At 60.9% G+C, this 27,994-nt stretch overlaps 1 protein-coding gene across 1 annotated transcript in view; it reads left to right on the top strand.

Moving 5' to 3' along the window:
- Positions 1 to 27,994, top strand: part of SV2A (synaptic vesicle glycoprotein 2A) — a 59,677-nt gene that overhangs the window by 17,670 nt on the left and 14,013 nt on the right. The window contains exons 3-8 of the mRNA XM_075907579.1: positions 12,413 to 12,593; positions 15,024 to 15,175; positions 19,821 to 19,954; positions 20,802 to 20,891; positions 23,076 to 23,186; positions 23,516 to 23,604. Of these exons, the coding sequence (XP_075763694.1) occupies positions 12,413 to 12,593; positions 15,024 to 15,175; positions 19,821 to 19,954; positions 20,802 to 20,891; positions 23,076 to 23,186; positions 23,516 to 23,604 (757 nt within the window). The remainder of the gene's footprint in view (positions 1 to 12,412; positions 12,594 to 15,023; positions 15,176 to 19,820; positions 19,955 to 20,801; positions 20,892 to 23,075; positions 23,187 to 23,515; positions 23,605 to 27,994) is intronic.

The following is a 27,994-nucleotide window of genomic DNA, read 5'->3' as shown; positions in this document are numbered from 1 at the left end:
AGGGTGAAGGGGGGGTGCCCTCTGCCCTCTCCCCGCCTGTCCAATGGGGATTTTCGGTTTTGGCTCGTGTTTCCCGAAGTTGCTGTGTGTATTGCCCGAGGCCTGCTGCTGCGCTCTGGCGGACGGCTCCCCATCTCCGTGTCATAGCTCCTGTACTGCTAATGGCTGATGGGGATTCCCAAGCGGCCTGGACTTGGGTTTTCAGGGCAGGAGTCCGAGTTCTGTCTGCGCTGCAATGTGGCGCGTGCACCCGGTTGAAATCCTTGGCAGAGCTGGCTTTGGCTTGTCGCAGTTCTTCAGCAGCTCTTGGTGTCTTGCGGGTTCAGTCCCCTCAGGCTGGTCGATATCCTCCCCGGGGGCAGCAGAGGCGTGACATGGCCTGGGTCATTAACAGTTCAGTTAATGAATTAAAGAGCTGGGAATAGAATCCAGGGCTCCTGATTCCCACAGGTGGCTGCTGTAACCACTAGGCCCCACATCCCTCTCAGGACTGGGATGGGAACCCAGGCGTCCCAACTCTCAGCCCCGCCCCTTGCTCTAACCACTAGACCCCACCCCCTGCTTTGAGAACGCCCAAGGGCTCTTTAACGTGTGCTCTTCGTCTCCCTGACTGTCTGGCCCAGCGGCTAGAGGCCGGCAGCCCTGGGGCTCTCTGGAGCTGGTGCCCGGCTCCATCCTGTGGCTCTGATTCCTGCCGAATCAATGCCCAGCGCCCGGCGGGACTGGCTGTCGCAGCCGGGAGACACAGGGAGCTCCCCTTAGCGCCTCAGGCCGCCTGAGTCAAGGATGAATATCGGGGGCTTGAGGATTTGATCCCGCTTGGGAGGAACCGAAACCGGCCCTTCTCCAGCTACAGGATTTGCTGGGTGAACTCGTCCCTTTCCTCCGCGCCAGGCGGGTCTGGCTTGGCCTTGCTCCCCAGGCAGGGAGGCGTGAGCAGCCCCGCCCAGACAGCGCAAACTGGGGATGTTACAGTTCAGTTAATGAACGAATCACACAGTCGATGGGGTTTCCGTGGACCATTCGCGTCGGCGAGAAGGACCGGCGCCGTGCTCCGCCTTGGGGACGGACAAGAGCCCCGGCTCGTGCCCAATTCAAAGACTGAAACGCCGCTGAGAGCCCGGGAGCAGCACGGGACTCAGAGTTCCCCGCTGGTCCCAGGCTCCGTGCGGCGCTCCCACTTTGAAACGGACAAGAGCCCCAGCAGGGACTCTTGTACATTTCAGCGGTGGAACGCCCCCGCTGCACCCCTGCCCCCTCCCCCGGAGCTGGGGGGAACCGGCTTTTAAGGGGGTGGGGGAAGCGACTAGATGACTAGTCGTTTACATCCCAGAGCAAACAGCCCACCCTGGCTAACGAGAACAGCAGCATCTGGAGGGGCTTTTGGTCCAGAGAGGGACCCACTGCAAGATCCTTGACTAGCAGCCCCCAGCTCCAAGAGCAAAGGGCACAGGCATTGGCCTGCCTTAGAGGCAGTGTCTCCTAGTGGGTAGAGATAGATTGCTCCACAAGGTGGAGGGCAGCTACTGATGCCCCTCCCTCTGAGCTGGTCGTGCAGGCGGCCTGCCTGGACTTCACTCCGAGTTGAGTCCCCTCTGCATCCGTTCCTCTGTGGGGTGAGGAGCCTGTCCCCAGTTAGCCGAGCCACCCTTGGGGCAGTCAGAGCTGCACCTGGATCACCTTCCCGGCTCAGGCAGGCAGGCTCCCGCAACAGACAAGGCTGCTGTATCCAAGGATGGAGAGGGGAAACACCGCACGCCCACGGGATGGGTTCTGGGTAGGTCCCTGGGGGACCAAACGGCACAGTGCCCGGGGCTGCTGTCCCTCCAGAGCTTCAAATGCCGAGTCAATGAACTGAGCCTCCCCGGGAGGGGGATCCATATTGTTAGCCCTGCTGCACATGGGGGGAAACTGAGGCAGAGACTGGGCTGGTGCCTTGTCCTCACATCGCCCCGCAAATTGGTACGGAGTTGGGAGTCCAAGCCAGGAGTCCTGATGCCCAGGCCTCGGTGGCAAGCCCTCACCTCTACTCCCCTTCCAGAGCTTGGAGCAGGACCCCCAAGAATCGAAGGAGCAGCGAGAACTGTGTGGGCAGGGTTCATTCTGACCCCCGTCACCACCACAGTATCACAGAACCCCTGCCAGGAAAGGACTGCTCCTCTCCGCCCCCCTGTGAGCTCAGGCAGGGCTGTTAGCCCCACATTTGCAGGTGGGGAAACTGAGGCACGGAGCAGCAAGTGACTTGCCCAAGGTGACACCAGGGGTTGCTGGCACATCAGGGACTTCAATGCGAGCCTCCAGCTGGTGCCCTAACCAGTAGGCAAGCAGTTCTGCCGTGCTGTCATCTGTGACTCGCTCTCCTTTGCTGTGTCCCCCACCCCAGCTCCTTTGCCCTGGCCCTGGCGGTAAGGAAGGCTCCGGGCTGGCTCGGGAGGTGGGGGAAGTCGGTAGCCGCTTCTCCCTAGCGAGTGGCAGAGCGCCCGCCGAAGGAGGAAACGCTGGGGGCGGGTGTGATGGCCGGGGAGTAGCCAGACAGCACAGCTTTAAATAAAGTGCTGCTTCTCCCCGGTGGTTACAGCCGGCGCTGGAGAGCGTGGGCCGCATCCCAGGGAGCGCCGGGCGCGGGCGTGCTCCTTCCTTGAAGTCTAGGTTCAATACCGGGGGAAGGATTCATTCCCCTTGTTTCCTTCGAGGGCGGGCTGCGAGAGGCAGCGCTGTCTAGTGCTGAGAGCAGGAATCCCAGGACTTCTGGGTTCTAGTCTGAGCTTTCGGGGAGCAGTGGGGTCTAGTGGGTAGCGTCAGGAGGCAGCCATCAATCCCAGCTCTGCTATTTCCAGCGTGGGGTCCCGCCCCCCATAGCTCTGCCAATGGCCCTCAGTCCCAGCCTGCAATGCCCTGCTATTCTAGCCCTGGGATCCTCCCAGGGGTGAAATTGCTATTGAAGGGCCTGGTTTTATTCTTTCCTGATGCCCTTAACTAGGATTCCTACCCAGGCCGCTGGAGGTTGCCTGACCCACGGCCCCTGTGGGCTGCTGCCCCCGGTTTACTTTTTTTTTTAATTCTGTGCTCCGCCCATGGGGTCAGCTGCCGGGGGAGGCGTGGGGGCTGTGCGACGATATTGAAAGAGCAAACCTTACATGTGATGCAGGGCTGTGTCTGGAAGCGAGGCCTGCAGGGTTGTATTCTGGGAGGGCTAGTCGGGCGAGCAGGATTCGGGGATCGGGGCTCCCGTTCCTGGCTGTGCTACGGTTTTCTTTGCACGATCTGCTCTTGGAACGACTGGCAGGCGGTTCCCTGGCCTGTGATATTCAGGCACTCAGCCGCAATGGGGGAAACTGAGGCACAAGAGCAGCAATGTCAGAGGTTGATTTCCCTGTGGGATTCGGCTGGGACAGAGACCAGCTGTCTCCTGTCACCCCACGGGCCTGTAGCCTAGGCGGGATCAGCACCCGGCTCGCTTGGCAGGCGCTCACCACTAGGCCATGCTGCTTTCCTAACCCAGCTCTGCCCCCCGGCTGGGTAATTGTGAGGCGAAGGAGAGCGAGGGGCCCAGGTGAGACGGTAGAAGGGCGCCGGAAGCGCGGGGCGGCTTTGTAGCGCGTGCGCTGCCATCTCGTTAGATGCTGCATCGGGCGAGCGTGCCCAGCCGGTCCGTGACTCACCGCCTGGGGCGCCTTCCCCCCCCCGCCGTCCTCCAATACCGGCCTAATTTAGCCAATCTGAATGGGTCCCCGGCTTATCTCCCTGCGCCACTGACAGCCCCTCCGGCCGCCGCACTGCTGCAAAGGGCTTAGCTGGAATTACATCCAAATGAAAGGAAGCAGGAAGAAATCCACCCCCCCCCCAGCCCACAGCTGCTGGGGAGTGAAGGGGTGGGGGTGGGGCTGCTATAATTGGGGGAGAGGGGGTGGGGCAGGAGTGCGGGAAGCCGGGGAAGGCCCCGGCGCATCCTGGCTTTCCAGCGAGATTTGCGCGGGAGGAAGACACCGGATTGACACCCCCGGCGCACGGCGATTTGAGCAGGTGCAGGCCGCACTGCGGCAGCGCTCGCTCCCCCTCCCACCCTGAGCGCTGCCCGCCACAGCCCCTTTGAAAGAGCCATGGAGATGGGGGAGGAGCCTGGAGTGGGAGGAACCCCCCCATTTCCCCCCCCATTTCGGTCTCCATGGGCTGTGAGCGGGGGACCCCCTGCCTGGCTACGAACGAGGCTGAGTCCCGGCAAACTCGCTGCATAGAGGCTGCACCGTCTCACAGCAGGGCTGACACTCGCCCATGCCTGTCCCAGGCCGGCGTGTGCAAGGCGCCTTCACCCCCCTTCGCCTGGCCTAGCCCCTGGGGGCTGCTGGGTCGTCGCGCGGCCTGCCACTGCCCTTGGGGGGGATCCGGGCTGCGAGAGCCGTCTGCTGCCTGGTCAGGGCTTGGATTGGCCTGGGCCTCTCTCCCTGACCCCCCCTCCCCTCCCATAGCTGGGAGGAGAACCCAGGAGTCCTGACGCCCGGCCCCTGGCTCTAGCCCCTAGGCACCGCTCCTGTAGCCGGGAGTAGAACCCGGGAGTCCAATCTCCCAGCTCTACCCCCGTCTCTCGGTGCAGCTCACCCGAGGGCTCACAACTCCAGCTCCCTCCCTGCCCGGACACGTCTGAACTGGCTGATTGTGGCCCCCGCCTGGCTGCCTGCGGCTCTGGAGGGATAATGCCTCTTAGACTTCAGGGCTCTTCCGCCCCGAACCGGAGCCTGCCCAGCTCCGGCATTTCCCCTCATTGGCTCCTGTTCTCTCCAGCCTCCTGAGCAGCAGCCTCTCCTCTGAGCACCTCCTTCCCGAGCTTTGCACAGCTGATAGCGGGGGAGGCCGGCTTCCTCCTCAGCCTGACTCTGCAGGCTTCCTGGAACAGGCCTCTGCTTGTCCTGCCGCCTCTCGGAAGCTGGGGGGGAACGTGGCGGCGGCCCGCTCAGGGTGCTCCCTGTCTTCTGAGCATGGGCGCGGGGGTTTGGGGAGAGACGGGGGGTCAGATCCCTGAGCCTGGCTCTCGGGGCGCTGGCTGACAGCTCAGCAGAGAGTAGGGGGCTGCCGACACCGTGGGAACCGCTCTGTGTCTAACGCCCGTTGGCCAGGCTTGTCCCCTGGCTGAGGTGGCTGGGGGCCGTGCAGATGAAAAAAGCAGCTAGCGGTTGGTTCTCCCGCCCAGCCGAGCCCTCCCAATTTCGGGGGGACACCTCTGAAAATGAGGCCGGTGTGGGTACCGAAGAGCGCTGCAGCGCCGTGGCCACGTGCCCGAGAAGGCCCAGGGGGCTCGCCCCGGTCTGGGCCACCCCCTCTGTGTGTGTGTGGGGGAGGGGGAGGCTGCGCTTAAGGGCTGCAGAGCCGTGGAGGGGGGAGCTGTGTGGGGGCAGGCAGACCAGAGCCTCTCTGCTCCGTCGCTGGGGGGCTGGGGGCACGGGAAGGCACAGCCTCGCCAAATCTGCCCAGCCGCCGGGGAGGGAGAGGGCCCCAACCCCAGCTGGCCAGAAAGATCTTTTTGAGGGCTGAGGTTGGGTGGGCAGTCGTTGAAGGGGTGTGGCTTCAGATGGAAGGGGCGGGGCTTGGACTCGCCTCCCTCAGTTGGGCCTTCCCCTGCCGCCCGTGGGGAGGGAGGCGCTCGAGGGAGGGGGGTGGAATATTTCCGGCCCCACTCGGGATGGCCCTGCTGGGTGCAGCCCAAAGCAGGGGGCCACCACGGGATGGAGCAGGCAGCTGCTTAGGGCACCAGGAAGGCAAGCCCGAGTCCCGCCCGTTCTGTCTGAAGCCACACCCCTTTCCTTGAGACCACACCCCTTTCCTTGAGACCACACCCCTTTCCCCGACACCACACCCCTGCAACAACCTCTGAGAAGCTGTGATAAGGCAGCTGGCAACCCTAGTGACACAGTTGGCCAGTGGCGGGGCGGGCCACACATTCGGTTCCCCAGAGGAAGCCAATGGCTACCCATAGTGCGGCGCCCTGTGGCCACGCCCCTAATCCACTGCCACGCCGGGGGGGGGGGGGTACAGGGCCCGTAGGGCAGCGCGGGAGGGCTCTGCATGGGGGGAGGCGTCTCAGAGGTGCGTTTGCAGCTGCTTTGTGCTGCCGGACTGTGACCCGGGCGACGTCTCCACTGCCGAGGCGCGAGCTTTGATGTGACCGAGGCCTGCACAGCCCCAGAGGACAGGGCCACGTGTGTGCAATGGGGGCTTACGAGCGCTCTCCACCTGCTGCCCCAAGCACGGGAAGGGAGGGACCCTCCCCCGGGCGCCCCACTTCCAAAACCGCGGCCGCCCGAGGGACACGGCCCCGAATCTCCCCGGAGTGTCCGGAAGAGCAGCGCTGGGGCGCGCCGCTCTTCCGTGCGGCCTGTCACCTTGCATCACGCTGACGCGCGGCCCTGTGACTGCAGCTCCCATCGCAAGGAAAGGCAGGATAAAAATAGCCGTGTCTCCTCCGCCCGCGCTCTGCCTCCCGGCTCTCCATGGCTTCGCTGGGGCGGCAGGCTGCCCACCCCGCCAGCCAGCCGGTGCTTCCAGGCCGGACCCCGTCTGCATGTTGTCTCTTCGCTTTGCCAGTCACGGCTGGGTTAGGATTTCTCGCCAGGCAATTTCTCCCGAGTGTGGGAGGTGGATCCAGCGCAGGCAAAAGGGCAGGATTGGCCGCCCCACAGACCAGGGCCTCCTGTGCACCCAGCTAGCACAGGCCTCGGGGTGCGGCCCACCATGCCCCAACCCTGGCCTGCTGATCAAAGCCCCTTGGGGAACAGGATTCCGGCTGGAGCCCCCAGCTGCCGCGTGGGCTAGAGAAGGGTCAAGCAACGCAGGGCTCTGTTTTAAGGCACGATCGCTAGCGCTGGGCAGGGCTGAGGAGCCTTTTTTGGGTCGGGGGCCGCTGAGCCACAGAAAAAAATCAGTCGGGGGCTGCACACAAGTGAGAAACTAAAACAGACCCCCCACATCTCCCTCACACGTCAGAGCCTGGGGAGGTGCCCAGGCTAGTAGATTTCTGTGGGCCTCCCCTACGTTCTGGGATGGGGCCAAAAAAGGAGGAGTTTAGTGTGTGGGGGGGCTTCCGGGAAGCGGGATTGGGGTCTGAGAGGATGCAGGAATGGGTTGGGGGTCTGGGAGGGTGCTGGAGCGGAGTAGGAGTTTGGGGTCTGGGTGGGGGCGGGGGAAGCCACAGGGAAGATGCTGGAGGGAGCTCTTATCCTAGGGGGCTGCATGCAGGTAAGCCAGGGGCCAGATCCGGCCCACGGGCCGTAGGTTCCCCACTCCTGGCGTAGGGCATGGAATTGCCGGGCTTTGCAAGGCGCTCTGCTCAGGTTTCCCCGGTGATTCTCGGGAGCAGGATTAGCGCGGAGGGCGCTGCGGCACAGACGGCGCGAGCGAGTGCTTATCGAGAGCGCCCGCCCCGCATCCCGGCAGCCGCTCGGTGCGAAGAGCAGCAACCCCTGAATGCACAGGGGTAAAACAGGGACCGGGGGGTCGCAGTCTTTCAGGGGTCTTCCCATCGCTGCTCTATGGCGAGAGTGATCGGTCCTGCAAGCCAATCCATGCACATGGGCACTGCGCCTGCACAGCCCCATGCCCTGCATGGATCGATTGCCGTGTCGGGGTCACAGCCTGCGTTGGCTTCCCTTCCCAGGCCAGTCTGGACCGATGTGGGTAGCTCGGAGGAGGTTCAGAGAAGAGTCCCAAAGGTGAGTTAGAAAACCTGCCTTGGCGCGTGAGAGACGCAAGGAGCTGATGCTATTTAGCTTAACAAGGAGCAGGTTAAGGGTGACTTGATCAGTCAGTAAATACTGACACGGGGAACAAATACTTGATAGCGGGCTCTTCATACCCACAGAGGAAGACTGGCCAGCAGCCAGTGGCTGGAAGGGGGATGCTAGACAAGTTCAGACAGGGAATAGAGGGTCTCTTTTTCTCAGGAAGAGCAATCGGCCCTTGGAACAACTTGTCGAGGGTCCTAGTGGCGTCTCCATCGCTGGCATTTTTTCAATCCTGACGGGATGGTTTTTGACCAGCTCTGCTCTGGGAATTCCTTGGAGGAAGTTCTCGGGCCTTCTGCTCGCCAGGGCAGACTCGGGGATCACGGTGGTCCCGTCTAGCCTTGTAACCGAGGAACAGGAAACGGAAAGCAGTTTTGAAAAAATGGGGGAAAGGGAAGTAACGTCCGGTTGCCCCCGAACGCACGTTTTTCGGGTGGGCTTGGGTTTTGGAACACAAAGGTCCGTGTGACTCGTTTTGGGCTGGGTCTCAGTTGTGGCGCGCTCTTTTAAAAAAGCCAGTTGCAGTAAAACGTGCAACGGAAAATTGTCTGGAATGGAAAAATCGAAAGGTTTGGCCTCCAAAAAGGAGACGTGAAACATTTCCAAATAGGGGAGGGATTTTCCAGGGCAGGGTTCAGTGGAAACAATGCAATGAATTTGATACACATTTGCAAAATATTTTGGGTGGCAGCAACTCTGCATTTTTCATCCGGACGCTATCTCAGATGGAAAACGTCACCCCGGGCTAGTATTTGCTGATGCTCTCACTGGTCCACCAGGGGGGTAACACGTCTCTGCGTCTGCAGGACCTTGTCCAGTGTGTCTGTCCCGGGTTTTCATTTGCTTTCATAACTGTTCTCCACTATGGTTCCTATGTTACTGACTGAGTCCTTCCTACCACCGCCTGATCCTGGGGAGCTCCGAGCGCCGCCGACACTGGGGGTGCTCTCTGGGCGTGTTGCGTGTGGTTTTGTTACAGCCGCCTGGAATCTAGATACTGAGCGATTTACTGCTAACCGTAGTCAGCTGCTGACCCATGTTCCCTTCTTGTGTTGCGTCCTCCATCTGGTGCCTTGTGCCTTCTACTTAGATTGCCAGCTCTTTGGGGCAGGGACTGCCTTTTTTCTCGGTCTGTGCAGCACCTAGCACCGTAGGGGCGTAGCCCAGGATGGAGGCTCCCGGGGCAGCCCCAGTAAAAACCCGTTAAAGCCAATCACCTGCGGGGCTTGGCGAGTGAATTCGGCAGCTGGGAAATTGGGTTTGCACTTGGAACTGTTTGGCGAGGAATCGACTTGGGGAAAGGGGCCCAGCAGGTCCGCAGCAGAGCTGGGAATAGGACACGGGCCGGAGCCCTCCCCAGGCGCCCATGCAAGTTCGTAGGTCGCCTTCGGCCACCTATCTGGGGAGCGGGCTTGCTGCACAAGAGCAGCTAGTGCATAATTTGTGTCAGGGCTTGCAACTCAGAGCCCGGCACCTCTGGGCCCGGCACGTCTGGGCCCGGCAGCTCAGAGCCCGGCACCTCTGGGCCCGGCAGCTCAGAGCCCGGCACCTCTGGGCCCGGCAGCTCAGAGCCCGGCACCTCTGGGCCCAGCAGCTCAGAGCCCGGTACCTCTGGGCCCGGCAGCTCAGAGCCCGGCACCTCTGGGCCCGGTAGCTCAGAGCCCGGCACCTCTGGGCCCGGCAGCTCAGAGCTCGGCACCTCTGGGCCCGGCAGTTCAGATCCCGGCACCTCTGGGCCCGGCACCTCTGGGCCCAGCAGCTCAGAGCCCGGCACCTCTGGGCCTGGCAGCTCAGAACCCGGCACCTCTGGGCCTGGCAGCTCAGAGCCCGGCACCTCTGGGCCCGGCAGCTCAGAGCCCCGCACCTCTGGGCCCGGCAGCTCAGAGCCCGGCACCTCTGGGCCCGGCAGCTCAGAGCCCCGCACCTCTGGGCCCGGCAGTTCAGAGCCCGGCACCTCTGGGCCCGGCAGCTCAGAGCCCGGCACCTCTGGGCCCGGCAGCTCAGAGCCCGGCACCTCTGGGCCCGGCAACTCAGAACCTGGCACCTCTGGGCCCGGCAGCTCAGAGCCCGGCACCTCTGGGCCCGGCAACTCAGAGCCCGGCACCTCTGGGCCCGGCAGCTCAGAGCCCGGCACCTCTGGGCCCGGCAGCTCAGAGCCCGGCACCTCTGGGCCCGGCAGCTCAGAGCCCGGCACCTCTGGGCCCGGCACCTCTGGGCCCGGCAGTTCAGAGCCCGGCAGCTCAGAACCCGGCACCTCTGGGCCCGGTAGCTCAGAGCCCGGCACCTCTGGGCCCGGCAGCTCAGAGCCCGGCACCTCTGGGCCCGGCAGCTCAGAGCCCGGCACCTCTGGGCCCGGCAGCTCAGAGCCCGGCACCTCTGGGCCCGGCAGCTCAGAGCCCGGCACCTCTGGGCCCGGCAGCTCAGAGCCCGGCAGCTCAGAACCCGGCACCTCTGGGCCCGGTAGCTCAGAGCCCGGCACCTCTGGGCCCGGCAGCTCAGAGCCCGGCACCTCTGGGCCCGGCAGCTCAGAGCCCGGCACCTCTGGGCCCGGCAGCTCAGAGCCCGGCACCTCTGGGCCCGGCAGCTCAGAGCCCGGCACCTCTGGGCCCGGCAGCTCAGAGCCCGGCACCTCTGGGCCCGGCAGCTCAGAGCCCGGCACCTCTGGGCCCAGTAGCTCATAGTCTGGCACCTCTGGGCCCGGCAGCTCAGAGCCCGGCACCTCTGGGCCCGGCAGCTCAGAACCCGGCACCTCTGGGCCCGGCAGCTCAGAGCCCGGCACCTCTGGGCCCGGCAGCTCAGAGCCCGGCACCTCTGGGCCCGGCAGCTCAGAGCCCGGCACCTCTCGGCCCGGCAGTTCAGAGCCCGGCACCTCTGGGCCCAGTAGCTCATAGTCTGGCACCTCTGGGCCCGGCAGCTCAGAGCCCGGCACCTCTGGGCCCGGCAGCTCAGAGCCCGGCACCTCTGGGCCCGGCAGCTCAGAGCCCGGCACCTCTGGGCCCGGCAGCTCAGATCCCGACACCTCTGGGGTGGCTGCCTCTGTTCGGAACATAAGAGAATTGCTTGAGCTCCGGCCCCTCTTCCTTTACAAGTTAGAAACTGGCGCCGCTGCCCGGAGCCGGTGGGGCTGTGAATGGTTCCAAGCCGTGAGGATTTGGGCACGTTCAGGGAGGACGATCTGGGCTCTGGCGCGCCCCGGGCAGCGGCCTGGCCAAAAGCAGCCTTGGGCTCCGGCCCAGCGTCCGCCTGGACGAACGCTGAGGACTCCGGCGGGAGCTTTCTACCCAGCTGCCCTGCCGGGGCGCAGCCGCGGCACCTCCTGAGAGTGGCGTGAAGGGCCCGGCGGCGGGCGCCTGGCCCGGGAGAGCCCGCCAGCCTGCGGGGAGGGGTGACTCATGGAGGGAGGGGGCTCCGCCCTCGTGGCAGGCTGCTCGCGGGGCCGCGGAGGAGGATCTGGCCCTGCGTGGGTGGCAGGACGGTTCTCTCCCCGGGCTAGGCTGGGCTGGGCTGCGTGAGCCCTGCCCAACGGGCCGTGTAATCTTCAGGCTCCTGCTAATCACGCAGGGCGACAGCTGGGGTGTGAACGGCCCGATTTGGAGTCTCCCCCTCCCTTGGCCGCCACGTCAAGAGCAGAGGCTCGGGGTGAAGGGATTAGTCATTTCCTCTCCCTGCCGCAGCCAGCTGATCCGCTGCTCAGAGCTGCACTGCGGCATGATTGGCCCCCGGTGCCCCCATCTCCTCTGTTCCCCCATCCCCCCCGCTCAACCCTCCCCCAGAGCATCACAGGGACACCTCCTGTTCCCCCGCCTCCCTGCACCCCCATTCCCCCTGAATCCCCATCCCCCTGCGCCCCATCCCTCCATGCCCCCTCATCCTTCCTGCTCCCTTATCCTTCCTGCTCCCCCATCCCCTCTGCGCCCCATCTCCCCTGCGTCCCCATCTCTCCCACTCACCCCACTCCTGCAGCATCACTGGGACACCCCCTGTAGCTCCATTTCCTCTGCTCACACCCCTCCTCCTGCCATATCACAGAGACACTCCTCACACCTCTGCCTCCTCCATGCCCTGCCCCCCAACTCAGCCCTGCAGGGTGACACTGTCCCTGCTGGCAGAGCAGGCTAGGGGTGGGGCAAGCCGCCCAGAGCCACCAGCTGGCAGAGGGCTGGGCTGTTATAGGAGGGAGGGATTTTCATCTCCTGCGAGCGCCTAATTTGGGGTTCAGAGACGCAGCACGACTGTTGGGTTCTAGCCCCAGCTCTGAGAGGTGCGTAGGGTCTAGTGGTTAGAGCAGCGGGGAGACGCTAGGTGTCAGGACTGCTGGGTTCCCACCCTACCTCAGGGCTGGGAGCAGTCTCTAGTGGGAGGAGTGTGTGGCCTAGTGCTTAGAGCACGGGGCAGCGTGTGGAAGCCAGGAGCCGTGGCTTTTCTTCCCCTTGGTCTAACTTCCTGCCTTCTAGACACTTGTGCTGTCTGTCTGCCATGCTCCACCCCAGCACCAGCTGCCTGGCTTTGGCATCCTCATGGTCCCCGCCCAGATGTGCTCTGCCAAGCCCCGAGGGACTGCTGCAGCCATGGGGAGTGATGTACTCCAGGGCCGGGCGCTACTGCTGAGGGGTGCAGCTCTGTTTCCTGTGTCCTTCCAGGCCTCATCGTCTACCTGGGCATGATGGTGGGAGCGTTCCTGTGGGGCGGCCTGGCGGATCGGATCGGCCGGAGACAGTGCCTCCTCATCTCCCTCTCGGTCAACAGCGTCTTCGCCTTCTTCTCCTCCTTCGTGCAAGGCTACGGCACCTTCCTCTTCTGCAGGCTGCTCTCCGGCGTGGGGTAAGAGAAGCCCCCCGGGAGCCAGCCCGCTCCTCTCCAACGCTCTGCCAGCAGGGTGGCGCGTTCGTCCCCTTGCAGGGGTCCCAGTTCCCCAGGGGCAAGGGGCCCCATGGGAAGGTCCACCTGTGGCCGCCCCATGGCTGGGGGACTGAGACTGACCCTCAGCCTTTTCCGGGCTCCGTGCACCATATTTAGAGGTGGGATGTTACCTGGAGCTATTAGAACCACTGAGGTCTCATCTGGGCCAGGCCGGAACTCAGCTGGTCAGCTGGTCAGGTTGGACCGGCGATGGGGTGCTGGGTGAGTGGGTGTCCAAAGAGATGGAGCTAGGGAGACCGGTGGCCAGAGCTGTTGCACTAGAGGAGGTCGGGAGGCCATAGCAGATGGGCCAGCGGCTGCATACATTATGGCAGAGGGTGGGAAACTGGCAAAGATGGCAGCTGGCAGGATGCCAGTGAGGTTGATCAGGAATGGCAGGAAGGTGTGGATACCAGCTTAGATGGAATAACAGTCAGATCCAGCATGGCAGGAGGTGGAGATACCAGCTTAGATGGAATAACAGTCGGATTCAGGATGGCGGGAAGTGTGGATACCAGCTTAGATGGAATAACAGTCAGATCCAGGATGGCGGGAAGTGTGGATACCAGCTTAGATGGAATAACAGTCGGATCCAGCATGGCAGGAGGTGGAGATACCAACTTAGATGGAATAACAGTCGGATCCAGGATGGTGGGAGGTGGAGATACCAGCTTAGATGGAATAACAGTCAGATCCAGGATGTTGGGAGGTGGAGATACCAGCTTAGATGGAATAACAGTCGGATCCAGGATGGTGGGAGGTGGAGATACCAGCTTAGATGGAATAACAGTCGGATCCAGGATGGCGGGAGGTGGAGATACCAGCTTAGATGGAATAACAGTCGGATCCAGGATGGTGGGAGGTGGAGATACCAGCTTAGATGGAATAACAGTCAGATCCAGGATGGTGGGAGGTGGAGATACCAGCTTAGATGGAATAACAGTCGGATCCAGGATGGTGGGAGGTGGAGATACCAGCTTAGATGGAATAACAGTCGGATCCAGGATGGTGGGAGGTGGAGATACCAGCTTAGATGGAATAACAGTCGGATCCAGGATGGTGGGAGGTGGAGATACCAGCTTAGATGGAATAACAGTCGGATCCAGGATGGCGGGAGGTGGAGATACCAGCTTAGATGGAATAACAGTCGGATCCAGGATGGCGGGAGGTGGAGATACCAGCTTAGATGGAATAACAGTCAGATCCAGGATGTTGGGAGGTGGAGATACCAGCTTAGATGGAATAACAGTCGGATCCAGGATGGCGGGAGGTGGAGATACCAGCTTAGATGGAATAACAGTCAGATCCAGGATGGCGGGAGGTGGAGATACCTGCTTAGATGGAATAACAGTCGGATCCAGGATGGCGGGAGGTGGAGATACCTGCTTAGATGGACCAGTGGTTTGATTTGGAATGGAAATGTCCTGGGAAATCCTGTACCACGTCTCCATCTGCCCCCTTCTGCCTTGGACACCCTGGCCAGATTCCCACCCCCTTCTCTTTGCCTGACAAACTTGGTACAGCTCAACTGGGGACTCCATCCCCAGTTCGGATCCCTCTACATCCCCACTGCTCATGCTGCTGGAGATGAAACGCGGCTGCGAATATGGAAGCTGTGCCTGGGCTGAGGTCACCCAGCAAAGCAGACGCAGATCCAGAAACAGGACGTTTGTCTCCCTCCTCTAGCCCCTCGTGGGTTCTCCCAGTGGGTTTATTAGCTAAGTTGCCGCTTTGCCTGGTCAAACTGGCTCCCACATCTGGGCAGGAAAGCAGGTGCCGTAATGAACTGGGATGTGCAGGCAACATGCACCTCTGACTTCCCCTTCTCTGGGAGCCCTGCCCGGCAGCTGCCCGCGGAAACCTGCTGGTGCTTCGGAGCAGGCTTCACTGTGGCTGAGAAAACGAGCGCTGGTGGGAAGGAACAGTGCCGACCCAACGCCGGCATCAGGCCGGGGGGAGCCCCCAGGAAAAGCTGGTGTCTGTGCAATGGAAGCGCCTGCAACAGAGACTCCCTCCAGTCTGGGATCTCTTCCCCCGTCCCTCTTCCCCAGCAAACACCCGATTCATCTAGCCCAGGTATCTGACCCGCTCCACCTGCCGTTCATTTCTCTTGGTCTCCACCGCCACCTGCTGCTGCATTGGCTCGGGGGTGTGTGTGTGTTTCAGGTCTGCCTTCCTGGCTTCCGAGGAAGGTGTAAAACCTCAGCATCATGGGGCGGGGTGGGGAGACGGCCTTCCTGACCCCCTAACCCGCAGCTGGCCAGGAGCTCACGTCCTGAAGCGTGAGGATCACCTGCCTTTGCAGGCTTTCGCCTACTGTTCTGATCTATGGTTTCTTCCTCCCTTTCCCAGCATCGGGGGCTCGATCCCCATTGTCTTTTCCTACTTCTCGGAGTTCCTCGCCCAGGAGAAGCGCGGTGAGCACCTCAGCTGGCTCTGCATGTTCTGGATGATCGGGGGCATTTACGCGTCCGCCATGGCCTGGGCCATCATCCCTCACTACGGTAAGAGAAAAGGCAGCCCGCTGGGGCTCCTGTTCCTCTCCCCCGGGATCTCTCCCTGCTTGCTCTGGGAAAACGGTGTCAAAGAACGGGTGGCGGGGGGAGGAGAGGGGCTGTGACATGGGATGGTGGAAAATTTCCATCCAAACTTTTTTTTAAATAATAATTAATTGTTATTGTTCTTGTTATTATGATGCAAACAAGTCTGCTTCCCTCCGAAAATCCCGTAGCACCTCCAAGCTGAACTATTTTGATTTGCAAATGCAACTGTTGCATGGGAGTTTAAGTTGGGGGGGGGGGGGGGGTCTCCTGTCTGCCATTTTCTTCTGTGGTTTGGGCTCCCTGGCTGGACTCCATCTCCCATGATGCACCAGGGCTGGGGCTTCTGAGGATGCACTGCCTCCCCTTTCCAAGCTGGGTGGGGGAGGCTGTGATGCATCATGGGACATGTAGTCCAGCCAGGCAGCCTGGCCTATAGAGAATGACAACCCCTTCCTCCTCCCCCAACTACAGCTTCTATGACCACAGCGGCATTTCCGAATAGAAACCTTTCGGTGGTCAAATTTCTGCTCAAAAGTAAAAAAAAAATTGCGAGGGTGGGGGGGGGAGAACCTCGTGTTTTTTGACCAGCTCTTCGCTCTGTAGCCCGTCACTCCAATTTACACCAGTCTGGCAGGCTGTGGGGACTGGATTTGGTGGGTCCCCGTCCAATCGGTGGAGGATACCAAACCGTCTTTGCCATTTGGACCCCGGGCTGGCAGCCTCAGAAGAGACAGTCGGTCGGGCCGCCCTTCCTGCTTGTGCCTGTCCCGGGCCATGCCGCTCAGCTTGTACAGGAGCAGAGGACGTGTGTGTAGGGGAACGCTGGCCCTGAAGCCGGCTCGGAGTCGGGCCCTCGCTAGGATGTGGATGCTCCCCGCATCTAGGGCTCCTGAGCGTGGGGCCAGGTCATGTGCACGAGGCTGAACTGACATCAAGATCTGGAGATGGGAGAGAAACACCCTTGCCGATGAGGTGTGGGCGGGTGGGGACGCATCGGGACGAGCTGGAGTGGGGAGGACGCTGTGCAGGAAGGGGGGGGCTGATGCTGCATGGGGGCAGTCAGGGAAGCCCGAAGGAGGTAGGAGAGGGTAGCAGGGGGCATGAATGGAGAGGAAGATGCAGTAGCTGCTGATGGGGTAGAAATCTCCCCCCACGCAAGAATCAAAGAAACTAAGACCGGCCCTGCTGGGCTAGACCAGTGGTCGGTCCAGCCTGGGGTCCTGTCTCTGGTCATGGCTAGCACCAGTGCTTCTGGCAACTAGCCGTTTAGGGACACCCACCCGCAGCATACGATTGTGTCCCTGACCACCCTGGCTCACCCTGCCTCTAGGAACTTTTCTCGTTCTTCTATGAACCCAGTTTGGGCTTCACAGCATCCCCGGCAACAGGTCCCACCGCTTGCCTGTGTGTGGGGTGACGTCCCTCCTTGGGTTGGTGTGCAACCCGCTGCCTGTTCATTTCCCCTGGGGACCCCTCGTTCTTGTGTCCCGCGAAGGGGTAAATAACTCTTCTCCGGTCCCTTTCTCCCGTGTCTCTCTCTAGATATAAAAAACGTTTTTCCTGCAGGACAACAGAGTGACACCATCACATCTCTCTGCGCCCACAGGCGCCAAGCCCCACCCACTCCCAGCCTGGCCCTTCCTAGGGCCCACACGGAGAGTGGGGGCTGCCTGAGGCCTCGGTCCTCCCCACCCCATTCCCAGTGGCCAAGGGCAGAGCCGTAGCTGCCCCGGCCTCGGCCCAGCTCTCCCTGGTGGCGGGATAGTGGGGGAGAAGAGACCGGGGCTGGTGTGGCCTTTGCTCTGGCGTGGCCCTGGCCCAGCCCTTCCCAGCCACTGGGGGGAGAGCTGGGTACGGCGTGGCCTCAGCCCAGCCCCACCCCCCCCGGAGCCTGGGGGCAAGGGACTGGGGGCCCAAGAACTTGGGCATCCAGGATGGCCTTGGACCCTCTCCAGTGGCTGGAGAGGGAGAGAAGAGCCGGGGCTGCCTCAGGCCCTCCCTGGTGGCCAGGGGAAGGAGGAAGAGGCAGGGCTGGGCCTGCCTCAGACTCTCCCCGGTGACCAGGGCAAGGGGGTGAAGAGCCAGGGCTGCTCCGGCCTTCCCTGGCAGCTGGGGGGGAGCCCTGGCCCTCCCTGGCCAAGAGGGGAGTAGGCAAGCGTAGTGAGAAACAACCCCAGGCTTTTCAATCTCTCCTCTTATGGAAAATCTTCCTTCCCCCTCATCCATTTTGTTGCCCTTCTCTGCCCCTTTTCCAATTCCAACACGCTCCAGCCTCCGGGCATCCGGGAACACCCCGGGCTCGGCCCCTGGCCGAGGAGGAAGCGGCTGTGGGCGTTCCTGCTCCTTCTCTCCCTCAGCGGGGGGACCAGCCAGACCGCAAAGCGCTTCGCCAGAGGCTTTTCCCTGCTGCTCCCATAGCTGTGTGTCCCAGGGGTGCCCTCCCTCCCAGACCCGCCCCCTCCATAGTCCACAAAACTTCCTTAATCCGGCATCCCCTGGTTCCCCGGCTTGCTGGATTCCCGAGGTTGAAGTGCATGTCTTTTTGAGATGGGGTGACTAGAACGGCCCCGCATCTACAAGGTGTGGGCATCCTATGGCTGTCCAGAGCGGCAGGAGGATGTTGTCTGTCCTGTTCCCTATTCCTCTTGTGAGCGGGCTTAACCCTTCACCGTCTCACTTCCCCGTCTCACTTAACCCTTCACCCCTTCACCTCCCTGGTCCTTCTCGTGAACAGAACAGAACAGCCGTGCCCCGAACCCGGAGAGGCAACAATTGGGGCTAGCTCCCAGCAAGCAGGAATCCAAGTTCCTTTCTTCCCCCGTCCTTCCTTTTCCCCACCCCCTTCGTAGAGCAGTATTTCCAGGTATTCCTTCACCCAGCGTTTCTCAAACTGTGGGTCCCGGCCCCCCAGGGGATCACGAACCACTTAGAGGGGGGCCGCAAACAAATTTGAGGGGGGTGGCGAGCCACTGAGAAGGGGGTCGCAGTATCGCAAGTTTGAGAACCCCTGCCTTAGCCAACCATCCTACTGAAAATGTCACGCACCAATCCTCACGCACTGGACCGTGATTCTCCAACCAAGCATCTCCCACCTTCTTAATTGGTTGGCACCCAGGGACAATTATTATACAGGAGACAGAAACAATCAAAGAACCAGACACAGACAATAGCGAGACGGGGCGTTGGCCCCTGCCAGACAGGACGCTATGGGCATGTTTCTCCGTTCTTCCCTTTATCTGGAGGCCAGCGGTTCCCAACCGCGGACCTCTGGCTGCCGGGCTGTGGCGGTTCTGGGGGCTGGGGTACGCCGCTGCCGCCGCGGCTGCTGGGAGAGGCGTGTCCTGCCCCGCCTCTCAGCCAACCAGCGCCGGGCAGGGGCGGGGCCTCCTCCGGAAGAGCGGTGCGCTGCGCGGCGGGAGGGCCGCGCAGAGCCTGGCACGGCAGCCTTAGAGCAGCCGCGACCTGGGCAGCAGCGCTCAGCTGGGAGGCAGCGCAGGGCTAGGTGAGGGGGGCGGGGCAGGCACTGGGGCTCCAGGGGGGGTCTGGGGGAGAAGCTGATACTGGGGGGCTCTGGGGTCGGGGCTAGTACTAGGGAGCTCTAGGAGGCAGGGGCTGACACTGGGAGGCACTGGGGCTCCAGGGGTGGGCTAGTGCTGGGGGGTTCTGGGGGAGAAGCTGATACTGGGGGGCTCTGGGGTGACCCGGGTCGGGAGCTGGCACTGGGGGTAGGGGAACCATGGGGGCAGTGCTGGCATTGGGAGGTTCTGGGGATGGGGCTAATATTGGGGGCTGGCACTGGGGAAGACTCTGGGGAGGCTCTGAGGAGGCTGGGTGCAGTGGGGCTCTGGAACAGGAGGCTGGCACTGGGGGTCTGGTGGGGGGGGGGCCTTAAGGGGCAGGGGGTTGGCCCTGAGGTATTTGAGATGTGGGGCTGGCACTTGGCTGGCATGGGGGGTTGGGTGCAGGGGACTCGGGTCAGTGGCTGGCGCTGGAGGGTAGTGGAGGGGTGGGGGGCTCTATGGGTTAGAGCTAGTACTGGGGGGCTCTGGCGGCTGGGGCTTTTGGTGGACTGGTAACATCTCATTTGCATACTTGCCTATTTATTATTTGCATAATGAATATGCAAATATGCAGATAAAATGTTACCCGGCCGCCAAATGGTTGGGAAGGGGTTTGCCAGTCCCCGGTAGACACAAGGTTGGGAACCCCTGGAGAACAGCCCCAAATTGTCAGGCTGTGCCGTCCGCAGTGCGCACGAATGTGCCCAAAGCCTTCGCGCAAGAACAGGCCTCAGACGGACGGACGGACGGATGTTGTTCTGAATTAGACCTTTTCTGACACTGCCCTGCAGGGAGCGGGTGTTTCCAGTGAACTCGGCCCCGTCCCCCCCCGCTCTCAACCCCGTCATATGGTCTGTGCCCTTGGGATGTGTTTCCCCACGGGCCTTGCAGTGTCCGCGGGGCGTTTCGCCCGCCCTGCCGTGGCCCCGCCCCCCCGGTTCAAGGCGATCCCGCGGCAGGCAGCTTTGGTGGCGCTAGGGCCGGGTGCCGCCACGTCTCACCCCTCCCCCTTCCCCTGTTTCTCGCGCCTCCTCTCTGTGCCGCAGGCTGGAGTTTCCAGATGGGCTCCGCGTACCAGTTCCACAGCTGGAGGGTCTTCGTCTTGGTCTGCGCCTTCCCCTCCGTCTTTGCCATCGGCGCGCTCACCACCATGCCTGAGAGCCCCCGCTTCTTCCTGGAGGTACCGGCTGTGCGGCTCGGGGCGGGAGGGCACCAGGCAGGAGGGGGCCATGCGCGCCCAGGGCCCTGCGCTGGGCTGCAGCAGGCCCCACGGCATGAAGGGGGCACTGGTTGGCTCTGGAGTAGGGAGCCCAAACATGGCGCTGGCTCCCAACTCCGCGCCAGCCCCGTGGGGGCAGAAACGAGAGCTGGGCCTTGGGACTATCTGCGACGGGGCTTTGGGGGTCCCAGCCCTGGGCCTAGCCACGAACCCCACAGGGGGCGCCAGGACTGAATCGTCCCCTCCCCCACTCCGCCCCACTGCTGGCCCTGAATGGGGGAGGTCCAAAAGGCCAGGGCACAGCCTCGGGGGATGGAGAGACACCTCCCGCATCTGGGACCTATCCGTCCGGCAGCACCTGTCGCCAATTCTCAGCCCGCAGCCCGGAGCCCCCTGGTGGCATGAGGTGCCCCGTGGCTCTGCCGTTTGCTGGAAGTGGGCCGTGGGTGACGCGTGGCGATGCCCCCGTGCACAGGCGGGGATGCCGGGGGTGGGAGGGGGAGGGGCACTCTGGCCATGATAATCCAGAGGGCGGCGACCCCTGGCTCAGGGCCTGGTCTAAGAGGTAGAGCAGTGGGCATAAGGCCAGGGGTGGCGGGTATAATAGGTAGGGGCGAGGCCTGGGCAGAAGGGGCTGGGCTTGGGGCGGGGTTGGGGGCTTGCTTCCCTCAGCCGTCCCTTCACCCACCACCCATGCATGGGGCGCAGGGTGCCGGGGTGGGTCTCTCGTTCTTGGCTGAGCGCCCCTCAAGCTGGGAAGCAGCGGCTGGGGCGCAGTCCGTAGCAGCCTGGGATGTTTGTCTTGCAGAACGGGAAGCACGACGAGGCCTGGATGGTGCTGAAGCAGGTTCACGACACCAACATGAGAGCCAAGGGCCACCCCGAGAGGGTCTTCTCGGTAAGCGTCGCGCGGCCGCCCAGGGCAGGGGGAGACCAGACCACGAGGCTAGAGGGGCGGGCAAAGGCTAAGTGCTGGGGGTCAGGAGACCGGGCTTTATTCCTGCTTGTGCCTCAGTTCCCCACCTGTCCCTCATGCCAGTGATCCCTAGCTCGTTCCCGCCATATCACTATCCCCATTTTACAGCTGGGGAAACTGAGGCACGGCGCAAGGGAGCGACTTGCCCCAGGTCACCCAGCAGGAAGAGAACGTGAGCCTCCTGCATCCCAGCCTGGTGCTGTCTGTGCTAGGCCGCTGCCCTTCCCCTGGGGCGGGGAGTGGTCGAGAGTCTAACATCCACTCATGGCTGCCGAGGGTGGCAGCTACCCTTGGTGGGATAGTTTTGTTTGCAATAATTGCTGTCGCCCCATGCGTATAACGAGCCCAGCACCATAGTCCAGCTGTAGGAAGAGAACCTGGCGTCCTCCACACCAAAGCACAGCCCCAGCCCCCTGTCCCCTGAGCTAAAGGGGTAACTCCCTTACTGGGTCGCAGTAATAGGCTATTATCCTCTATATGGGACAGTTGCTAGAGGGCGACATGGCACACTCGGCCAGTGCTCAACATCTAGGATGGGATTGGCTTGAATGGAGAGCGTCTAAGCCGTAGGACGGGGTGCGCTCCCTGCTCTCCACTCACAGGGCCATGGACAAATGGGATTGTGGATTCACTTCGACACAGAGTCGATTGGGGATAGTTTGGTTTATTAGTCTCACTACGTTACTACAGAGTTAATGGTGCTGAATGGTGGCTATACAGCCATTACAGCGTGCACACCAGCACGCGCTACAGAGCAATGTGTATAAGAGTAAAAGGCACTTGGAACGCTTACGTCCCTTCTACCACGGAGAGTCCCGTCCCTGATCCTCGCTTTAAGGGCTACGGCCGACATGGCTCCAGCTGGGGGAATCCAGGGCACCCTCCCAGGTCTAGGTCCCTAGTGAAACTCACCCGGGACGGGACTCCCCACACGAGTTATATCACAGTTGTTTACCGTGTGCGCGTACTGCCCCACGCCACCCTTAGCATTCTCGTGAAGCTGAAATTGAGGTTGACGTGATTCATTCCTCACTACATTCCCAGTGGCTGATAAGGGCCATCTGGGGTTTGTGTTTGCAGGGTTCAAGGCTGTATTAGGCTGTGTACGCCAAGGATGGAAACTTCCATCCCAGCCCTCTGGCCTGCAGGCCCAGCGAATGGGTTCTTATATGACACCCACTGCTAGAGTTGCCCGGCTGCAGTGGACGGGGCAAAGCAGGGGACAGCAGCTCAGGCCAGGGCAGCCCTGGGCTGTGAAGGGGAGGCTGGGAGAGCCTGCAGTGTTAGAGTTGAGGAGGGTGGGGAGAGGGAATTGAGGGGGGAATTCATTCCCAATGCAAGGCACAAAGCAGAGCATAGTCAAGGCAGAGCACAGTCAACCTGTGGAACTCCTTGCCGGAGGAGGTTGTGAAGACCAGAACTTACACAGGGTTCAAAAAAGAACTAGATGCATTCATGGAGGTTAGTTCCATCAATGGCTATTAGCCAGGATGGGTAGAAATGGTGTCCCTAGCCTGTCAGAGGCTGGGAATGGATGACGGGTTGAGGGATTGCTGGAAGATTCCCTGTTCTGTTCCCTCCCTCGGGGGCATCTGATATTGGCCCAATAGGATACGGAGCGAGATGGACCTCTGGTCCGACCCAGGCTGGCTGTTCCTGTGTTCTTATGTGGTGGGGAAGAGGAGCGGATCTGGGGAGGCAAAGACCCAAGGCATGATGTTCAGATTGGTGTGATTAGTTTCTCTAATGAGCCAGCCCGGGATGGGGGGTGGGCAACGGGAGAGGGGGCGGGGGCTGAGGGCAGATATTTGGGGACAGGAGAAGTACTGCCCGAACCCAGGAGAGGTCACCTCCCAGCAACAGTGGGGCCCTGGCTCTCTGGTCAGCACTGCTGGGGCAACCTGCCCTCGGGGGCAGAGAGGAGGGTGTTCCCGGGCCCTGAGGCCCCCGACGAGGGGACTTTGGTGGGTCTGAGGCTGCAGGCTGGAGGGGCTGCCCCGCTGACATCTGTGTCCGCTGAGTCTCCTACTCCCTGTGCCCATGCGTGATCCCCTCCCCCTTCTGCCCCACGCTGCCCGTAACCGCGCCGCCTCTCCCGCCTCCCAGGTGACCCACATCAAAACCATCAAGCAGGAGGACGAGCTGATTGAGATCCAGTCGGACACCGGCACCTGGTACCGACGCTGGATGGTTCGGATCCTGAACCTCTCGCAGCAGGTAGGGGGCGGCCGCTGGGTGACCGGGGCCGTGCCACAAACCCAGGAGCACAGGGGCCGACCCCACCCTGGCCTGAGCTGGCCTGGGAGCTGCATGAGCTTATGTCGGGCTGGGTTCTGGCCAGAGAATGGCTCCTCCCAAACAGAATCTTTCCCTGGCCTGGCCGGGAGCTGGCACGACACCCCAGTGAAGGACCGACGTGTCTCTCTTGGCTCTTTCCCCCCATGCCCACCTTGTCCCCGGCTGCCTCTGCGTCTGTGCCCGTCCCCCGGCAGAGCTGGCGTGGCACACAGAGGGGCCCTTCATGCTTCCATCTTTCCCTCTTTCAGGTCCGGAACAACTTCGTGCAGTGCTTTGCCCCCGAGTACCGGCGCGTCACTCTCATGATGATGGCCGTGTGGTTCACCATGTCTTTCAGGTGGGATGGGCGCAGGGACCCCAGGGGCAGCGGTGGGGAGGGGCTGGAGAGGTGATTTCAGCCTGTGGCATTGCCCGCTCGGTGTGGCTTGCTGGGTCCGTTCCTTCCTGGCCCTGCTCCCTGGCTCCTAGTCCAGGAGGGGGATGGGCAAGGGTCCTCTGAGCCGGTAAGTAGCCCAGGCTCGGCGATACGTTGTCTTGGCAAAACACAAAGGCCTCAGGGTGCTTTGCAAAAGGTGGAGGAATCCTGTTATTCCCACTCTACAGGCAGGGAAACTGAGGCACAGAGGGGGAAATGATGTGCCAAAGGCCAAGTCGGTGTCAGTGGCAGAGACATGAGTGCACCTCAGGAGTCCCTGGCTCCCAACTTCAATCATGCTCTAACCCATAGGCCCCACTCTCCGGCTGTGTCTACATTGGCATTCCTTTCCGGAAAAGGGATGCTAATGAGACGCGTCGGAATTGCAAATCCGCGGGGGATTTAAATATCCCCCGCGGCATTTGCATTTACATGGCTGCCGCTTTTTTCCGGCTTGGGGATAAGCCGGAGAAAAGCGCCAGTCTAGACGCGATTCTTCGGAAAATAAGCCCTTTTCCGGAGGATTTCTTATTCCTACTTTCAAGTACTTGATATTTAAATCCCCCGCGGACTTGCAATTCCGACTCGTCTCATTAGCATCCCTTTTCCGGAAAGGGATGCCAATGTAGACGTAGCCTCCATGTATAACTGGGAAGAGAACCCAGTAATCCTGAGTCTCTGTCCCAACCACTACCCATGCTGCCTGCTTTTGCTGTTATATATATATCTTGGATTCTGTAATTTCCACTCCTACTCATCTGATGAAGTGAGTTTTGCCCACGAAAGCTCGTGATCTAATGTATTGGTTAGTCTCCAAGGACATATCTACAGTGCAGGAGATACTGGAGGTATCCTGAAATAGTTTTCCTGTGTCTTCACAAGCCGCTTGTTCTTTCAAAATATTTTTTGAAATAACGGGCACGCTATTTCGGTAACCCTCGTTCCACGAGGGTTAAGGGATGTCTCGAAATAGCGCATTATTTCCAAATTTGGAAAAACTCTGCCGCATCCAGGGAATGCGTCTCTCTTCCGAAATTTTTTTCCGAAGAGCAGACGCGCTTTTTCTGCATCCCTGTAAACCTCGATTTATGAGGAAGACGGGCTGTTCTGAAAAAGGGTTTTTTCCCGACATTCGGCCCAGTGTAGACGGGCCAAATTGCGGAAAAACCTCTTCCGAAAAAAGAATTTGTGTAGCTTTTTCTGGAAGAGCAGGGAAGTGTAGCCACACCCTCTGTCTCCTCTTTTCTTTCAGGCCTGGTCTATTTTGAAATAACCCCCCGTTAGGTCAAATTTATAAATGGAGTGTCTACACTACCATGCCCGTTATTTCAAAATAACGGGCTGGTTATTTTGAAATCTGTACTCCTGCTTTCCTTGGGGAATAACGCTAATTTCGAAATAGTTATTTCAAAATAGTGGGAGGGTGGACGGGCTGGTGCCGCAATTTTGAAATTACTACTCCCCAGAGTAAGTTGAACGATTTACTCCCCAGGCCTTCCTGCGGCTCTGAGTCGAGGTAGCGCATCCACATTAAGGGAGCCTGCCTCGGACTCTTCTTGAGGCTTCCCCGTCGTGGGGACACGCTAGTTCGATTTTGTAAAATGGGGAGTTATTAAGTCGAATTTAGTTATTTTGAGAGTTTCCTAGTGTGGCCCTGCCCTCGGGCTTCCCTCCTAGCTCATGTTTTCTAGACCGTTAATCATTTGTGTGGCTCTTCTCTGGATCTTCTCCAAAGCATCTGGCACTCTGGCTTTGACTACCCCAGAAAAATTTGGTGGGGCAGAGAGAGAGGGCAGGAATCTGAGAGTCCCCACCACGACCCTCCAGCCTCCTTGTTTTCGGAAGATCCGATCCACCAGGCGGCCCCCAATCCAACTTTTCCCTGGCCTATTGCTGCCCACAAAGGCCCTGCTGGCCCTGTTTCTCTGGGCAGCTTTGCTTGGCGGTAGCTCCCCCTCTCCACCACGGCACACAGCACGCTCCGGCACCGCATGTCCCTTGTTCCGGCTGACTTCAAACCAATGAGCTGACCCCCTCCCCACGAGCCAGGATCCCCCCCAGGCTGTGACTCTTGTGTTCCCCAGTCCCCCGCTAAAAAATCCAGACTCCCACCGTGTTCCCCTGCCCCCCACCCAGTCTGCCACTCCCCCCGCTCAGTGCAGCACTGAGCCCTGCCCCCCAGCCCCCAGCTCGGGGCTAATCAATACCGCGCTTCCTTGCCAGATGCTATTCACGCAGTGTGAGATCTGTCTCGTTCATAGACTCCGCCCCCCTCCCCTGCGACAGCTGCGATTTCCCGAGCTGGGTTTCACGCTGGGTTTAGCTGCAGTCAGAGAGGCTGGGCGGAGGTGTGGGGGGGAGGAAGGGGGGGCAGGGCTGTTTGCTGCACTCCTTGACTTTCTGGGTGTCCCCGCGCCCGGCCGCTCCGCCCACCGCCGGGCATGGCTCTGCTAGGAAGGACCCATGCAAAGGGAAGCCTGGGCAGACAACGCAAAACCTTTTGTGCTGGACTGTGGCACCGTCGCCAGCAGAGAGGCGGGGGCTTGCCCATCACGTGAGGGATCGCCATCCGCGCCCGAGAAGCCTCCCAGAGTTTAGCACCCAGAATTGGGCTCCAGGGCAGCTCGGTTCCACCGGGTTCTCTTGGGTCAGAGGGCGCTGGGAACCCAGCCCAAAGCAGACAGGGGCGGGTCACAGCACGTCAAACCCCACCCCCGTCAGCCGGGTTGGCCAGGATGCCCAGCCTCATGTGTCTGTCTGTGACAGCGAAGAGGAGAGCATGCGGACTGCTCACACGTCGGCCGAGGGAGGGACCGGCTGTCAGGGACTCCGTTTGGAGACTGGGGGAGGAGCAGGACTCCTGGGTTCTGGGAAACAGCTCCAGGGACTAGAGTGCAGGGCTAGGAGCCAGGAATCAATAGCTACTAGCCAGGACGGGCAGGGATGGTGTCCCTGGCCGCTGTTTGGGAATGGGCGACAGGAGGGATCACTCAACGATTCCCTGCTCTGTTCATTCCCCCTGGGGTGCCTGGTGCTGGCCGCCATCGGCAGACAGGACACTGGGCTAGATGGGCCTTTGGTCTGACCCAGCCTGGCCGCTCCTGGGTTGTATTCCTGGCATTTTTATTGACCTGCATCCTTGGGAAGGACATCAAGGAAGATGCTGGCTCCTAGTCATGAGAACATAAAAATGGGCACAGGGGCAGACGAAAAGTCCATCTGACCCAGTGTCCTGTCTGCCAACAATGGCCAATGCCAGATGCCCCAGAGGGAGGGAAGACAACAGGTAATCCTCACGTGATCCCTCTCCTGTCTCCCACTTCCAGAGAAACAGAGGCCAGGGGCACCATTCCTACCCATCCTGGCTAATAGCCATTGAGGGACCTCTCCTCCGTGAATCTATCTAGCTCTTTTTTGAACCCTGTTCAAGTCCTAGTCTTCACCACATCCTCTGGCGAGGAGTTCCACAGGTTGCCTGTGCACTGAGTGAAGAAAAACTTGCATTTATTTGTTTTAAACCTGCTGCCTATTCATTTCATTTGGTGACTCTAGTTCTTATATTATAAGTAAGTCACTTTTCCTTATTCACTTTCTCCGCACCAGTCATGATTGGATAGACCTCTCTCCTATCCCCCCTTAGTCGCCTCTTTTCTAAGCTGAAAAGTCCAAGTCTTTTTAATCTCTCTTCATATGGGACCCGTTCCAAACCCCTCCTCATTTCTGTTGCTGTTTTCTGAACCTAGTCGCTGTCCTTGGTCCTGAAACCGTGGCTCGCCGTCTGAGAGGGGTGCCCGTGTTTGTTTGTTATTTTAAAAACGAGGAGGCACGACCCACTTCCGCAGATGATGAGCTGTGGGCTGTGCCCACGAAAGCTCCTGGCACTCTATCTACATTTGTGTTAGTCTCTAAGTTGCCACAGGACGGCTGTTGGTTTCAGGGATCTCAGGGCAGAGACTCTGCCTTTCCCGATAGCAGAGAATAATCCCTGCAGGAGAGACCATTTCTTTCTCCCCTTCCTTCCCCTCTTTTTCTCTGACCACCCAATATCCATCTTCCTGCAGTGGTTTAGCCAATACTACCATCAGCTGGAGGCTTATCTCAATGGCTCAGGAGCTGGTGTGTGGAGGCCCGGCATGCCACGGGGGGCCCATGCTCTGGATACTCAACGGAGCCCAACTTCCTGGACACGGAGCCAGGCGCATCCCATGCTAGGGGATGACTATGGAGCTTCTGGGTGGCTGGTTTGCATTCAGCCTTGGATGGCAGACAACCGCCAGTGTTTGGGGAAAAGGCTTGCTGGGCCTGAGCCTAG

The sequence above is a fragment of the Pelodiscus sinensis genome, chromosome 24 (assembly GCF_049634645.1).
Source record: "Pelodiscus sinensis isolate JC-2024 chromosome 24, ASM4963464v1, whole genome shotgun sequence".
Classification (NCBI taxonomy): domain Eukaryota; kingdom Metazoa; phylum Chordata; order Testudines; family Trionychidae; genus Pelodiscus; species Pelodiscus sinensis.
This window is presented reverse-complemented; position numbering and strand designations above follow the sequence as displayed.